This window comes from Lathamus discolor, chromosome 2 (assembly GCF_037157495.1).
Source record: "Lathamus discolor isolate bLatDis1 chromosome 2, bLatDis1.hap1, whole genome shotgun sequence".
NCBI lineage: Eukaryota > Metazoa > Chordata > Aves > Psittaciformes > Psittacidae > Lathamus > Lathamus discolor.
This window is the reverse complement of record NC_088885.1, coordinates 45,661,525-45,677,354: the sequence shown is the minus strand read 5'-3', so window position 1 is coordinate 45,677,354 and position 15,830 is coordinate 45,661,525. Positions and strand designations below refer to the sequence as shown.

At 37.6% G+C, this 15,830-nt stretch overlaps 1 protein-coding gene across 15 annotated transcripts in view; it reads left to right on the top strand.

Moving 5' to 3' along the window:
- PARD3 (par-3 family cell polarity regulator) overlaps positions 1-15,830 on the top strand; it is a 458,414-nt gene that overhangs the window by 308,127 nt on the left and 134,457 nt on the right. For all 15 annotated transcript variants that reach the window (XM_065666724.1, XM_065666723.1, XM_065666722.1 and 12 more), the window contains one exon: positions 5,452-5,668. In XM_065666724.1, the coding sequence (XP_065522796.1) occupies positions 5,452-5,668 (217 nt within the window). The remainder of the gene's footprint in view (positions 1-5,451; positions 5,669-15,830) is intronic.

The window sequence follows — 15,830 nt, the reverse complement described above, 5'->3', positions numbered from 1 at the left end:
AAATATGTGCATCTAACTTTGAAAGAGTGCATCTGTAGATGTACATATCTGGGGGAGGGGAAAGGGAAGAAATCACTGTCCTTTAATTAGAATGAGTAAGGCTGGCAGATCTAATAAAATATAAAGTTAATGATCAGCTATTACCCACCCTAATGGGCATTCATTTACATTTTCAGTTCTTTAACCCGAAATATGACCCAACATGTGGAGAATGTCATTAACATAAAAGAATCACTTCAAAGCTAACCTTATCATTATTGAACTGTGTAAGAATGAGCTGGTAAAATAGTGTGAATGGTAAATTACCTCAATCAGGGGTTGTATTAAAATCATTGAATTTTTAACCTTCATGTTGTACTACTTTCAACTTGTCACACACCAGCAGAATTTTTTTTAATCAACCTCCAGCTAGTTAGAAGTTTATGAATGAAGATGATGGTGGGGAAGGTTGAAGTAGTAAAATATTTAGCCTGAATGCTAACAGAAAAGGTTTGATGAGATTTTTTTCACTCTCTGCTTTTTATAACTTTCTTTAATTTCAGAAAGTCTGTTTTGTAAGAGTCATTCCCAAGTAGTCTTTTAGAGGCTACTTGTGTAATCAGTCTTTGATTGTTTTTTAACTCTTTGAGTTTAAAAAAAATCTGCCTCTTTCTTAAAGTGTTTTGAGACTGAAAGGGAGGTCATTTTGCCAGTCACTTTTCTCAAAGGTAGTTACAGGCAGAATTAATTCTGCTTCACTTTTCCAGCACCTAGTAATTTCATGCCGCAGTGAGGCTAAATGCTGGTCTGGTGCTGCTGGCTGTCAATCTATTTCTGGCCAGTGGAATCATAGGTATGATAAAATGTATTGTGATCCTACTCATTCTTCCAAACTGCATGCCTATGGGCTTTTGGGACTTAAGACCATGTTTTTCTAAAAGGCCTTGTTTGGTTTGAACCCACTGATAGTAATATCCTGTTTTGAGGCATCAGATATAGAAAGCTTACCCAGATGTTACAGATGGTTTAACTTCATTTGATCAAAAATATAGTAAAACTGTTGTCATGAAATACTTTCTTGGTGAGTATAAGTTTATGAGAATAAGGGTTTTTGAGCTTGTTAATGCAATGCATAGAAAGTAGCAAGGAACTACTTGGTGGCCTTGTATTCTTTGCATGGGAGTAGCAGAAACCAGACAAAGCCTTCTGGCTGAAATCGAAATATCATGGGATGAGTCTTTGCCCTCATCTCTCTGTATGAACGAAGTCATCTAGCACTGGTGAAACAAGAGCCGTTTTCAGTGTCGTAGGAGAGCAAGAGCGAGGATGTTCTCAAATCTCACGGTAAAGAAGGGTGAGAAAGGTGTGACCAAGTGATGTGTGTTGAAGTGCTTGTTCTGCAAAGTTACTTGTGTTTTAAGAGATTTCATATGTTGTAATAGAGCATCTAAGAAGTAATCCAGAGATTCGCAGTGCCAGGTTAACAGAAGCGTATAAGTAGCAATGCAAATACGGTCAGTTGGTTGGACAGAATCCAGTCCTCAAGGTCTTCTCCTTTTCATGGTAGCCATGAGAGCTTAAGAGCTGGCCTAGCCATTCTGTCTGTCTTTCTAAAAGCCTGTCTGTATCTATGTTAAAACTGAAAGCACTGCAGTCTGCTCTGCTTTATGTAAATTACATGTGGCTCTAGGTTCCAGAGAATTTAACAAATGTTGTGTTCAGCTGGACAAATTCTGGGCCCATATGAGTACATAGAAGTTAATTTAGCAATCTGGTCCTAACATAACTAATATGCAACTGCTGCCATAACAACCTTGCTTTTTTTTTTTTTTTTTTAAATTGTATTTAATTATTCCATAATTGTTTTAAATTAAAATATGTCTCTCTTACATTATAAACCCCAGGCAAACATGTTGGTGGTCAATTTACTGATGCCCTTGAAGTTAGATCCATTTGTCTTTAGCTTTTTAACCTTTTCTCCTCCAAGTGTTTCAGTGTTAAGAGTGCTTCTTTCTTCCAGACAGCGACCGTCTTTGGAGCAGCAAATAATAAAACTGCAGTGTATTTTATAGAGGAATTCTTAACATGTCATCCACCCCATGTACAAAAGCCATAAGCATACAGGTAGCATATGTGGCAAAGGCGCTGACTGTCTTCTGAATGTACCTGCTTTTCTTGGAACAACCTGCCAATAAATAATTAAATGTAGGATGTAAGTCAGATAGAAGTGACCAGTTCTGGGGTAACATTTTATAGAATATTTGAGAAGATGTGTGTGTGAGTTTTAATGGCTGTAAAGAAGTAACATTTGTGGAAAGGTGTGGGTGTTTGGCTTTTATAGATCATTTTTCCTGCCTTTTCTTGTTGGGTTTCCCCATCCAACCCCCCCCTTAATACTTGAAATAGCTGACTGGAAGCAAAATATTTATCTTTAGTGTCTTGAATGAGAACAAGGCATTTGGATTGGGAGAGATCGACAAAGCTTTCTAATCTTTTGCTTAATCTTAATTGCTAGAATCTAGGGCTGTATTAAATATCACAATATGAAGCCTAGAAGCTTAGTGGCAAAATAGCTTCACATTAAGTAGCTTTGATTCCTCATGTGCATCTTTTCCATTTTATGGGCTAATTAGGAGAATAGCTTCGTGCTACCTGTTTGTGTAGTTCTCCATAGTACATACAGTATGGTTCATAAAATGACACTAGTTTTGAGGTTTAATTGATGTTTAAAGTATGCTCCAATTTAATTTTTTGGCTTCAGCATCCTGAATGGGGAGGCAGGAGGTTGCAGGAAAGGAAGGAAATAACACCACCAAAACAAATACATTCTGCGTTCTGCAGTAACCTGATGTCATTACTGCAACTTAAAAATTAGAAGTTTCATTTGTAGCCTGGGCTTGAATTTTAATTGAGCAACATTTGCATTTGTTCTAAACACGTGCAATTAGGTGTTTGTTAATTGCAGAATGACTGTGCTGCATAAAAGTGAAACAAGTTTCTTCATGTTGAGTCCTTTTAAGAAATCTGGAAATCTGTTTAGTCCAGTACAGACACCAGTGTTTACTCCAGAAAAACAGGCATCCTACTTCACAGGGCTCAATATAAGCTATGGAGTTAATTGCAAGGAAACTGTGTATGATAGATAAATATTTATTGTAGCACAAGTGTGGAAAGGAGGCAATATTCTCTCCATAGAATATGCAAAATAAAAAATAGGAGGAAACATTGTTATGACAAGTTGTTCAGCAACTCAGCATAGCACAGTACACTTAATACATATTTAGGGTTAATTTAATATGTTGTTATCTCAGTGTGAACAACTATAGATCAGAATTGGCTCATCCTTAAAATTCCAGCAATTTAAGTACCACATAAACATTTTACTTCAAAATTGGTCAGAAATTTAATGCTTTTTTTTTTTTTTTTACTAATTATATCTGTTTGCAAGTCCAATCTTTAAACGTCTAGTTGTTTTTTACTGAAACAGATTGTAGCTATAAATTAACATGCAAAAAAATTAGCATCTCTATTCTAAAGTGGTTTTCCACTACTCTTTTAATGATAACTTAATATCATCCCAGACACTGACTAAGAAACACTGTGACCAAAAAGAGTATAAGTACAGCTATTAGAGGCATGTATAGGAGAGGCTTATTAATTTTCTAAAATAGAATTACCCGAATATTAGAACTGTACCTACAATTGAGAAGCTGCATCATCCACTTAATAGCAGTTCTGAAAACAAGTTAACATGAAATGCCAAGACCTTTCCTCCCACTCTACCCCTTTCCTCCCTTTTTTTTTCCTGGTTGTCTTTACTTTGTAGTACTAGTTGAGATTCAAAATTAGTTATTAATGTTGAAATTTATCCATTGTGGTATGTTTTCATGAAATATACCTTCCAGGGTTGGAGAATATTTATAGAAATCTTGGGGTATTCAGGGAATAAGTGCTAAGTCTAATGGACAGGTCTGTGTAATGCAAACTTGATGAATAAACAGTATTTTGCAGGCAAGTGTCTGAGAGAGAGAGAAGAGATGATACTGAATGGCTTTCAGTCAGTGATTTGTAGACTTTTCAGGTTCGATGAATTACTTGTAAGGTGAATATGAATGATGACTAAGAAAAGAAAGTTGATATTCTATGATTCTACAGTAATCTATAAGAAATTTCTGAAGAATTACACACTACTGTTGGCTGTAGAAGAGTCGCTGAGGCCTAGAAACAATAATATTGGCAGGAGCAATTATCAGTAGTAGTAAATGTGCTAAACTGAAAAAAATGGTTCCTTTTTCCTTCTGTAAGGCATAGCCATTTGCAAATCTTACTGAGCACAAAAAAAAAAAAAAAAGTCTTTTCCATAGACTGTGTATATGTAAACCAAACTTTTTCAACTTCTACTGCCAAGAGTTGTTTGGAGCCTTTGTATTCATTAGAGTTACAGGAGGCAGCACAAAATATGCATCTGTGATCCTAATTTCTGCTTTCTGCTTCCGGTTGGAAAATTGGGACGTAGTGTAGCCCTACTTATGATGTGATGATATAAAATGTTAATGCTCCTGGAAGGTCACAGTTTCACCAGCTATGCAGTATAATTTTTGACTTAAAGTTAAGTCAAAATGATTGCAGGATTCTGACCCACAAGCTTGATGTGTTTTTTTTCTTTCTCACTGAGTTACTGAAGGAGTATTCAGGTTTTGAATATATAGTCTCTTTTCCTAATTTTTTTCTCAGACGTTCTGAAATGCATGTGGTCTGTTGAATCTAGCCTTGGGTATATTTTAAAATTCTCTGAGTCTTGGTTTTGGATTAGAAACAGGAAAACTTTTTATCTGCCCTTAAAGGATTTTACTTGTTTCACTGGATAGGATCTCCCCACCTGAACCTCCCAGGCTGCCTCATCTCAACCAAGAATAAAAATCATGGTGCACGATGTGTTTTAAACTGCTCTGGGAGATGAAGTAGCATGACAAAACCATTATGTTACTTGCAGCAGAAGAAAAAGTCTATTAAGGCTTGTATTGAGTGTTAACAGTCCTTAATGACTTTGATATTTTTATGAGAATATTCGTAAGACTTTTCTGACAGAATTTTCTGCTGCACTGCTGTTGTTCTTTCAGTTATTTCTAAAGCTCTCCTTAACTGATTTAGGTACTGTGACAAAAAGGTCCAGCTAACATCACTTTGCTAATCCTCTTTATTAATCCATACATTGTTCAGAATACCCACAAAGCACAAATCATGTGCAAATTTTGCAGAGTATTCTACAAAGGTGATTTCCTTGCTTTTAAGAGTTTAGTGGCGCAAGTAAACATTCCAGGAGACCCCTACATGAGCTGATACTGATTAAAAGAAAAAAAAAATTGTTGTGCGTGTATCCTGCTTCAAAGTACATTATGGAATATACCAGAAAGCCTTCTGCCCTTGTTGCTTGTTCTTATCCCACTGATGTTTCTTAATGTGTGCTTTCAGTGGAGGAAGACACAGAGGAGAGCTCAAGATCTGGTAGAGAATCTGTGTCCACAGCAAGTGACCAGCCATCCCACTCGTTGGAGAGACAGATGAATGGAAGCCAAGATAAGGGCGACAGAAAAAAGGCTGGAAAGGAAAAGAAGAAAGATCGGGATAAAGAGAAGGATAAAATTAAGGCAAAGAAAGGAATGTTGAAAGGCTTAGGGGACATGTTCAGGTAGGTGCTTGCAATCAAATGTAGAATGAATTATAAAAAGAAATTTCATCTTTTAATTACTCATTTATATTGTGACTTTGCTGAGGCAATATTTTACTATACAAATATGTTCATAATGTGTATAGGCTAATCTCTCATTTTTTGAGGTGTTGAATGGTATCACAAAAAGGAAGCTGCTTAGAGTGGAAGGGAACAAGATGGCTGGCAGCATAAAGGGGCTGCAAAGGAAAAATTGGTTTTAAGCGACAAACCGCTTTGTCTTGGAAAAAGTCTGGTGGCATCAAAAAACATATCCTTTGACAGGTCAAACTATTTGGGGGTTTGTTTTTTTCTTAAACGATGCTGTCCCTGATACTGTACCCAAAGCTTATGTGTTAGTGAGTGTTTTTCTTTGGTTTGCTTTGCTATTAAGACTGTTTGGTATCATGAGTGCATGAGATGAATCGGTTTAGAAACCAGCATGCTCCTCTCAAGGAAAAACGGGAACTAAATAAGGTTGTGTGCTTTGAGAACCCACAGTCTAGAGAAGGGGTCAGCGAAAGACTCGATTTTTATCAAGCACTGAGTATGTTTGAAAGGAGTGGTCTCTCCAGCAGACATAAGTGATCTGAAAGGAGCAGACTGCTGAGGGACACCCCGCTGTTCTGGGTAAATGGTGAAACATGACAAACACCTTTGATCATTTGTGGGAAAGGATCAGAGAGCAAGAAAATCAGTCTTTCTTTTAGCTAGCTAGAGTAAATATTTCCAAGAAAAATAATATTAAAGCAGTGTTTGTTTTCTATTGTATACACACTGATTCATTAATTTCGAAGTGAGATAACAGTATTATTTTAAAGGCTAACTAACAATGATTCTGGTCTGAAAACATTGAAGTGAGCTTCCGTTACCTTTCATCCTGTTACCTACTTTATACTGTAAAACATTAATTGAACCTATGTTGTAACTACCTAGGTTCTTGAGACTTGTTCTGTGTCTGTGAATCCTATTACAAAATTAGTTAATAGAAAAAATAGTTAATTAGAAAATATTAATTAGGAAAAAAGTAGTTACTAACTAGAAAATATTAGTTATAAAATGTGTTTAGAAAACACAAAGTAATACAAGGTTTTTAGCACTTGACACAGAACACTGAAAGAACCATAGGAGATAGTCTCATATGTCAGATAGGAGGAGAGCACTTCGTCCCGATCCCTTGTGAGTCCCACAGGATGCCCTCATCTTCTGGGTGTTTGACTGACTAAATTTAAGCCTGGAGCAGAATGTTGTATCCCATGCTGGGGATGGTGAAAAGTATGAGATACCAAATGCTGACTGGTTCTTTTCTGTAGTCTTTGCCATTTCTATACACCAGGAACAAAAGGTAAAACTGAGGTACATGATAAAGTCTATGGGCTGTAAGTAGCTTATTGGATACCATGAGTGCTATCTTGTGCTCAGGCACAAAGTGTTTACAGCATCTAGAAAGTTTGGCCAGTTCCTTGGCCCTCAGTTTCCTCCTGCTGTGTAATGTTCCCCATACCCAAAGGACCAGTGAGATAGCTGCTTCATTTTACAAGCTCTGGGTCGTAGGCAAAGGGCTGACTTAGAGGGGGTCCCATCCAAAGAGAGAAAACTTACATTCCAGAAAGCCAGCTTGCTGTGGGGCTCATCAGCTCCTCTATGCCATCCAGTCTTACAGCCTAATGTCTGATGTTCCTCTGTGGCTTTGAATGCTCTAGATGGAAATGAGTGTGAAAGTGAAAATTAGTACTATTTTTAATCAGGTGCTCCCAGCTAAATAGGAAGTAACCTCATCTGTATGCTTGATGTAACACTTCTGAAATCTTTACTATAGAAATAACAGTAATTTGACTGATAGGAGGATCTGATGATCGCTTTGTTGTTTGCTCTTCGTAACATTCAATGTTTCCTTGAGGTTTTTTTCCGTCACTGCCATTTCTGAGTGAACTTTACTTTTCAGTTTCCTCTTAATTAACATGGGAGCAGTGCTATCTTGATGCAGTTGACTCCTTCTGGATCTGTAAATTAGCTTGCACCTTGTCAGCCCACCCAAGAGAGGTGCTTCTGGCAAGCAGGAAAATGCTGATTGAGGGAATTAAGCATTATGCCTTATTTCCACTCTGTGCTTGATTTGCTTTGTTGACAGGCTTCTCAATAAAGTTTGAGAGATGGGCTTTATTATGTCTGCAAGATAAGCTACTACTCCTGCCTATAACATGCTTTGTATTTATGTACGTCTGTCATATATCATAGATATCAAGTAATCACTGAAAGAAATTGTGAGATAGAAAATAATGATGACTGTGACATTTAAAATTCAAGCCATGATCAAAGCATAATTGGATGTTTTGGTTCTGTGCAACAGTGTGATTTTTTTGTAGTTCTTTTTCTTTTCTCTTTATTCATTTTTTTTCTTCCTTTTCAGTACTCTTATCTTACGATAATCTTTCTTCATTAGGTGGCATGGAGAAGAACACTTGCGCAATGAAATTAACTGTTAACTGACACTTTATTCCAATGTCTGTATTTAGCCACAGGGCTTTTTATTGCCTATATGCAAACTGGCAGCTCATAAAGTGGAGTCTGTGTGATGTGTAAAAATGAGTCTCCTTGCCTTCAGTTAAAATCTCAGGATGTGCTACTGGGATCTTCATTACTGTACTGTGAGATGGAAACTCCCACTAGAACCCCAGGTTACATTTATCCTTCAGCATCTAGTCATCATTTCCAAGAAATCTGTGTATGATTCAGATAGCAGGTTAAAATTATAACTAAATCCCTTAAACACTTCCGTTGTTTTACTGCTTGCATTAAACATAGTAAGGAAGATGGACATAACCAGGAAGGAGAATTGTAGAATGCAGGGTGCAGCCTGCATGTCTCTGACATGCATACCTGCTGTTATTTCCAGAGGACCTTTGCTGACATTGGGCTGTGGACAGTCTGAAAGTTCACTCTTCTCATGCGACATAAATCTGTCTGAGCATGTGTGTGTTTCTTTTTTCAAACTGACATTTCAGGGCAGACCAGAATAATTTATTTACATTTGTCATTTGGCTGAGAAGTCTCTGTCTTCACAGATGAATATAGAGCAGAATTTAACCCAGAAAAATGTCGAACAAAAGTATAGGTATATTGGAGGAGATGCAGGTGCTGCAGGGCTTTGCTTATACTTGAATGCATTTGTTTAACCGGAATAGTTGCATTGCTCTTGTCTTATACCTCAGTAGGATCATGTGGCATGTCCTGTGGCTGTAATAACATACCAAATGAGAGGCTGTGTGATTCCTTCTTCTTCACTGCTGGCATTTAGCGGGTACTTGGATGGCCGCTGCCTGCTGACAAGTATTTCACTACTTTGTTTCACTACAAAAAACACTTGAGTGGATACATATTTTGCCATCAGGAATTTATAAAAATATGTATGCCTCTCCAATCTAAAATGTGTTTACTAATTTCTGAGTCTGCTTTTGTTTAAGTAGAGATTCTTCTTCTTGATAAAAGTCAACATGAGAAAACCAAAAATTTGATAAAAAAGTAATTGCAGTGCTGCCTTAAGAAAGAAGCTTCACAGTTTCAAAGCATGCACCTGCAATTAGTGCTGGTAGGGATACATTAATTTGATGGACTTCTATGATTCTTTGACTTTCCGCTCCTGAGAGAGAGAAACTGTATACGCTGCTGCCTTTTCCCATCCTCTTGCCCCTGTCACACACAGGGTATCTTCATTTATGAAAGTGGATCCCCTTAGGATGTAAGATAGGGCAATTTGAGATTGTTCTCAAATTGAGATTTGTAGGTTTTGGATGATGATGAAAGACAAGTCTGCTGTGCTGCTGCTGCTCACTTATGAACTGTGTACTTCATTCATGCTTATCCCCAGTGTACAAGCTTTGATATAGTTTCTAGATGGGTGACTGTGCTGGTGAAGTGATAGGTCATAGGCAACTGAAGTAGTAGCTCCACCGCTTTCCCCAGCTTCCTCAAGCCATCTATGATTTTCCTCTATGGTCAACCTTGTACCATGGTTCTCTAAGACAATGGCATCACTATGATTATGTCACTTCTAGGGAGAATCAATTTTGTTTGAAAGAAAGTAGACAGACACGCTCTTAATGGGGAGTTTGTATGGGAGGATTCTCATTGGTAAATTTTATGATAGAAAAATATGTGCAAGTGATCTGTTGCAGGACAGGATGTGTCTGAGGAATAACATCTTTAGAAGAAACAACTACCAAGATGCTGAGAATAAGGAGGGTAAAAAAGTAGCTCTGGGTTTCCAAATAGTGGAAGGGGAGTAGCAGGGAGGCCAAGGTATCTAGTCATGTTTTGCTGGAAATATTGGAGGGACAGTCACTCACTGCCTGATAATAAAAACCTGCTGAAACAAGCAGACCTTTCTTGCAAGTGGATTTGCAAATGCAAATAGTATGTTTATGTGGGGAAATGCCCAGAGGAAGAAAAGACGTTGTGGAGGGTATGCACATTGTATCTTAACTTTCGTTAAGCAAGAAAATATCTGCATTGGTTTTAGAGGTGGCTTATGGAATAGGTGTAATACAATTTGAAGCAACTGTGGATAAATACGTTACATTTCTACTGTAGGAATTAATACCTCAGTCCCACATAAGCATAACTTTTCAGTGGAGAACATAAGCACTGTGTATGGAAGTTCGTGGAACAAGACAGTATGCTTAAAATTAAACATGTGCATAGGTGTTTTTAGTACTGGAGTTGTTTGAGTATTTCAAGATCTGGCCTATAATGTCGATGGAGATATAAATCCGTAACATATGGTAACTGATCTTTAATTCCTCTCTTAACTATTGTAGCGCACAGGTGGGTAAATCGATGCATTGGATAACCAATGCAAATGTAATATTCTTAAATTACCATTAAAATCTAATCCTAATTAGATTTAATTACATTTAAAATGATTACTGGAAGCCTTGCACTGTTGTATCTTCCAGTTCTGTGAGAGGAAATAGATAATTTAGTTTGCAACCTTGTTTAGCTGAAATCAGATATACTGTTCTCTATTTTTTTCCCCATACAGCTGCTTCCAAGGTGCACTGGACATGTCCAGATTCATAAACGTATTATTTGTAGCTTTGAATTACACATTTCAACCACATTAGCCATCTGAGACCTCTGACTGGGCATTTGAGAGAATAACCTACATGGATTACTATTGCTTGTTACATTACTTACTTGTTTTGCCTATTCTGATTTTCATTTAAGTTTTCTCACCGTAATGTCTGTGAGGAGATGAAAAGCAAATCATAAGGGTTATACCATTGATTTAGTAATTACCTTCTTTCTCTTTCATTTAATAACAATCTTCAGACTTTTAAGCAGGCATTTGACAAAAAGGTATCTGAGTTGTGTAAAATACTGTTGAATTATACCCTAATCAACAGGACTGGCAAATACCTCAAGCTCAATAAAATAAAATCTGTAGTTTGATTTTTATCATTCAGTACCTTAAGAAGCAACAATAATGGTTTTTTCGTTGGAAGCATGACTAATAGGATTAGTTCATATTGGTGAATGACACTTACTGGTGTATGGACTTAAAACATGGGAATGAGCTCTGAAAGTTAGAAATATTTTTTTCCTTTGTGCTCTGCTGATGGCACAAAACACCATAAATCTTGAGCCTTAGAACATAAAGAAGGAGGTTATTGTGTAAACACCTGTCAGCAGTATCATTTCAAACATGGAAGCCTATTGCTGGCACACTGAATTGCACCTGGGTTTGCTAATGTTCATCTGAGAATGTCGCCGACAGCTTGCACTGCTTGTGCTGAGACTTTCATCAGAAACGCTAAGCTGGGTCGTTGCTCAGGTAAATGGGATCTGGGGCCATTTGTGTTCTGTCTTTTGCCTGCTACTACTATGAGCCAGCTGGCAGAACTATCATTAAGTCCACATCTGCTTCTTCTCTTCTGCCACCAGCTAGAAAATGTGCAGCTCACTACAATCCTAGATACAGGGTCTGAGCATGGTGCCTTTTCAAGTTTCAGATGAGGAGCACGGTCCTGATCCTGGCTGCAAGTTGGGTACTGTTGATGGCATTTTCTTTTTGTGCTGCTCTGGGCTACTTTGTCCTGATCCAGTTTCAAAGTTTCATCCAGCCACTGGGACACACTGAATCAGAAATGCCTTTCAAATGAAATCAGCCATGCAGCAAATTGTCATCTTTGATGCAGAATTGGGAATCTTAGAAATGTCTTTCAAAGCATTTTCTTATTCTTCACTTCCTTCTTTCCAATTGAAAGTAAATAAGGGACTGAAAGAGATAAGCTGATTGAAAGTAGCTTTTCTTTTTTGGAAAGGCAAGCTATGCTCCTTCCTTCCTCTCTGCACTTTTTTGCCTTCCTGTTTTCTGCTGTTTGGTGAAATCCATTGCTTTGAGGAAATGTGTGTTCCCTTGCCTCTAGCCCCAAACACACCGGCTTTTGACTGAGATGTTATTGGGGCGAGGGGCAAATTTGTATTTCTAAACCAAACAACTTCACATAATCTGTCAGGGGGTTAAGGAATGCAGCTTCATTAAGTGGTTAGTAAACTCTATTATGACTTTTAAACAAAACACAGAAAGCAGTGGTGTGTGATTTTGTGAAGGAAATTTGAAGTGGGAGATTAACATAATCATATGTGGCTCTCTAGTTTGTCATTCTGACAGAAAGCAGGGCTTTGCTGTATGTATTCTTAACACTGGATTTTTCCAGAGTAAATCTGATGGGGGTGTACAATTTGGGGGTTTCACTGTTTTAATTTTTATAGAATCAGGGCTTTCGTTTCTAACATCCATAAGTAAGTGTCAGGATGACTTGTTACTAGAGACAAGTTTATAGTGGCTGATAACATATTCTCCCAGTATTCTCCCTCTGCTTGTCAGCAAGTTTAAACGGAGAACCTTTGACACCTACAGCACTATCTCTGCCTGCAAAGCAAGAGAGGGAGGCAGGCGGCGTGACAGCTGAGCCCTCTGCCATCCTGCCCAGCGTTCTGCAGCACTCTCTCCATCACAGGCCTGCTGGATGAATATAGAATGCAAGTGTCAAGGATGACACCTACTTTATAATCTCTGCAAAGCAAGCCTTTTCAGAGAAGAATTTGTTGACAGTTCAGAGAGTCAAAGTCAATTTCAGTTTTAGCTTGTATAGAAATAGGTTTTTTCTTCCACCTGATGTGACAATTAAATACTAACTAGGCAGTGTGCTAGTCCACAACAAAGTGTGGTAAGTAAATACTGTCTTGAGACGTGAAGGATACATTCAACAAAAACCTCTGTTAATGACATTTGTTTCATTACCTGTTGGAAATGTTCATTTGAAATTTAATTTTCCACTGATAGCACCCATGCATCGGCAAACATTAAGGATGCAGTGGATTATGTTTTTAAAACAGAGTCTTCTTTGAAAATCCTTTTTAAAAACAGGAATAGAAATGTTGCCTTAGATGAAAATTAATGCAACCTGTAAATTTTTATAGCTGAAGATGACACAGGCAATTAAGTCATAGTTGCTTGAGGTACTTAAGTTGGCAGCTGCAGGACAGCTGATCCTATTCTAAAAGACAAACCTCCAACTTACTACTGTCTTTCAGTTCCCAGAAGAGATCTGTATTCACGGTGCGTTGTCAGGCTGATGTCTCCTGTTAGGATTTCCACATTTCCTACTGTTGTGTAGAGAGAGAGTCATTCAAGACAAAATTATAAAGCACTTCAGTGAAAATGGCAAAGTGGGCATAACCAGTATGATTTTTAGAATAAGATATACCAGAACAGAAATAGTCTGTGAGTCCCTGCAGTTGCCTGCATGTAGTAAGAATATATTAGTTATAAGCTTTGCCCTTGCATTTCCCTGAATGTAGCAAGAAAACAGTGAGTATAAGGCACGCAGAGGACTTTTTTTGGCTTTTAAGTCCTCATTTCAGGGAAAAATAAGAGGCACAGAAGTTTTATAGAAAGAATAAGAGAAAAGGAAATATTAGAAACAATGCCAATGGGGTATGTCAATAGTATCTCCCTCTTTGAACCAATTGTTAACTTCTTCTCTATGGAAAAATAGAATTAGGAGGAACTGAAGACATGGAAAATACTGCACTCTTAGAGTGATTCAGGCAGGAAGGGATCTCTTCTTGGTTCAAATCCTGCTCACAGCACTTCAGCGTCAACATTTCATCAGCTGAATTTCACACCAGTTGAGTTTCAAATATCTCCGAGTATGGAGACTCAGAAGCCTCTCTCAGAAGACTGTTCCAGTGCTTAACCTCTCTCATGGTGAAAAATATTTGTCCGCAGTAAAAGGAGATAGGAACAAGATACATCAAATAATCACTGGTGCAAAAAGTCTGAATCAATCAACATGTACTTATCCTTCTCATGAGGCAAAAAAATGTGGATGTACAATAAGTTTGTAATCAAAAAAAGTTTAATTTTTCAAGTATTTTTGTGATTACGTGATTACCCTCAGGAACTTACTGCCCCCACAGTTCTTGAAAACCAAGAATATGGTAAATAATGCAGCTAAGCATGCATTTGTGACTCTGAACCACCCATTGCATGGTGAGAGTTAAGAGAAAAGTTATCTGTATACAGGTTATTTTTACTGTGCTTCCAAGCATACTTTAAATTGTCATAGACTGTCACCTATTAGGATATCAAGCTTGACTGGGTGATACGATACCTAATGGAAAATACCCAACCAGAGAAGTTGTGGATGCCCCATCCTGGAATTGTTCAAGGCCAGGCTAGACAGGGCTTTGAGCAACCTGGTTTAGTGGAAGATGCCCCTGCTGGTGGCAAGGGGGTTGGAAATAGATGGTCTGTAAGGTCCTTTCCAACCCAAACCTAATGCTGTATGATGCTATGAATAGTATCTGATACGACCCACTGGGCTAGAAAAGGTGATTGTTTTCCGTGTGGTTCAATGTAAGAACCTAAGAATACAGCCACACAGTGTCGAATGATACACAGTAAGTCTCTGTACCTAATACTTTGTTTCTGACAGTGATCAGGAGTAGCTCCCAAGGGTGGGGTATCAGAACAGGATAACTATAGTAGTATTTCCCAGGTATGTCTTCCAGGCTTTCAGCAACCTGCAGCTCAAGGTTTTCTTAAGGTGATGCCTTTGGGCTCAAGTACAAAATACAGTGTCTGTATATTCTGTTAAGGCCATTTTGTCCTGTTACTGTCTATTTGGGGTATATTTACCTAATTCCAAAATACTAACAAAATTTGAAGTCTTATCACATGCAAAAATGTCTTTTAGATATTGTGTAGAATGACTTGTATGTCAAGGAACCGCTTTTACAAGTGTGAAGACCTGATTACAATGCACTACAGTAGATCTGACTCATGTCAGTATTTTATGGCACCCAGATAAGCGTGTTTGCAAAGTAATAGTAAATCTTTTTGATGCGCAGTACTGTTTCAGTAGTTAATGTAGTGTTCCACTGCATATTAACTTTTACTGCTTCTTTGCAAACTTACAATAGGCAGGAGTGCAAGAAAAGGCTGTAGATGTTTGCAAAATAGACCCTGCTGGAATGCATTCAGTTCATGAACTAGTTTTACAGTGTATGTTTGGGCTAGCTGGTGATGTGATTAACAGTAAATTTTGGAATGTTTGCTTCTACAGAAGATAAATCCATAGTTTCTACAAATGATTTATTTATGGTTTTCAATATTTATTTTTTTAATATAAGTCTTGTAGCTCCTAGTCCTAAAAGGAAAAAGAATGTGGCGTGGTTTCATGGAACTGCTTGGTGGTCTTAACTATTTTCAACAAATATAATAAAATACAACTGATATGGCTGTTTTAAAGGGGCTTTATTATATGTTGAAAGTGTGTTGGTAATACTGCATTATTAGAGAAGTTCTCCATCAAAAATAACTAGTTAAATAGATTTATTAACTTCGTAACTCTGGCTTTGTCAATGGAATCTGCAGTTAGCCTTTACATTGTTTGTGCCTGCAATATGGAAATCTGGAGTTTGGCAAGTTGCTTACACTTCCAAAGAGGAACTGTTTTCATGGTTTAAAAATGGGATAGTACCTTGTCTATGCTAAAGTTTCCAAGGGGTTTGATATCCTGTGATGTTTCCTGTGTTGTAGAAATACAAAATATTTGTATTCTAAAAACATATA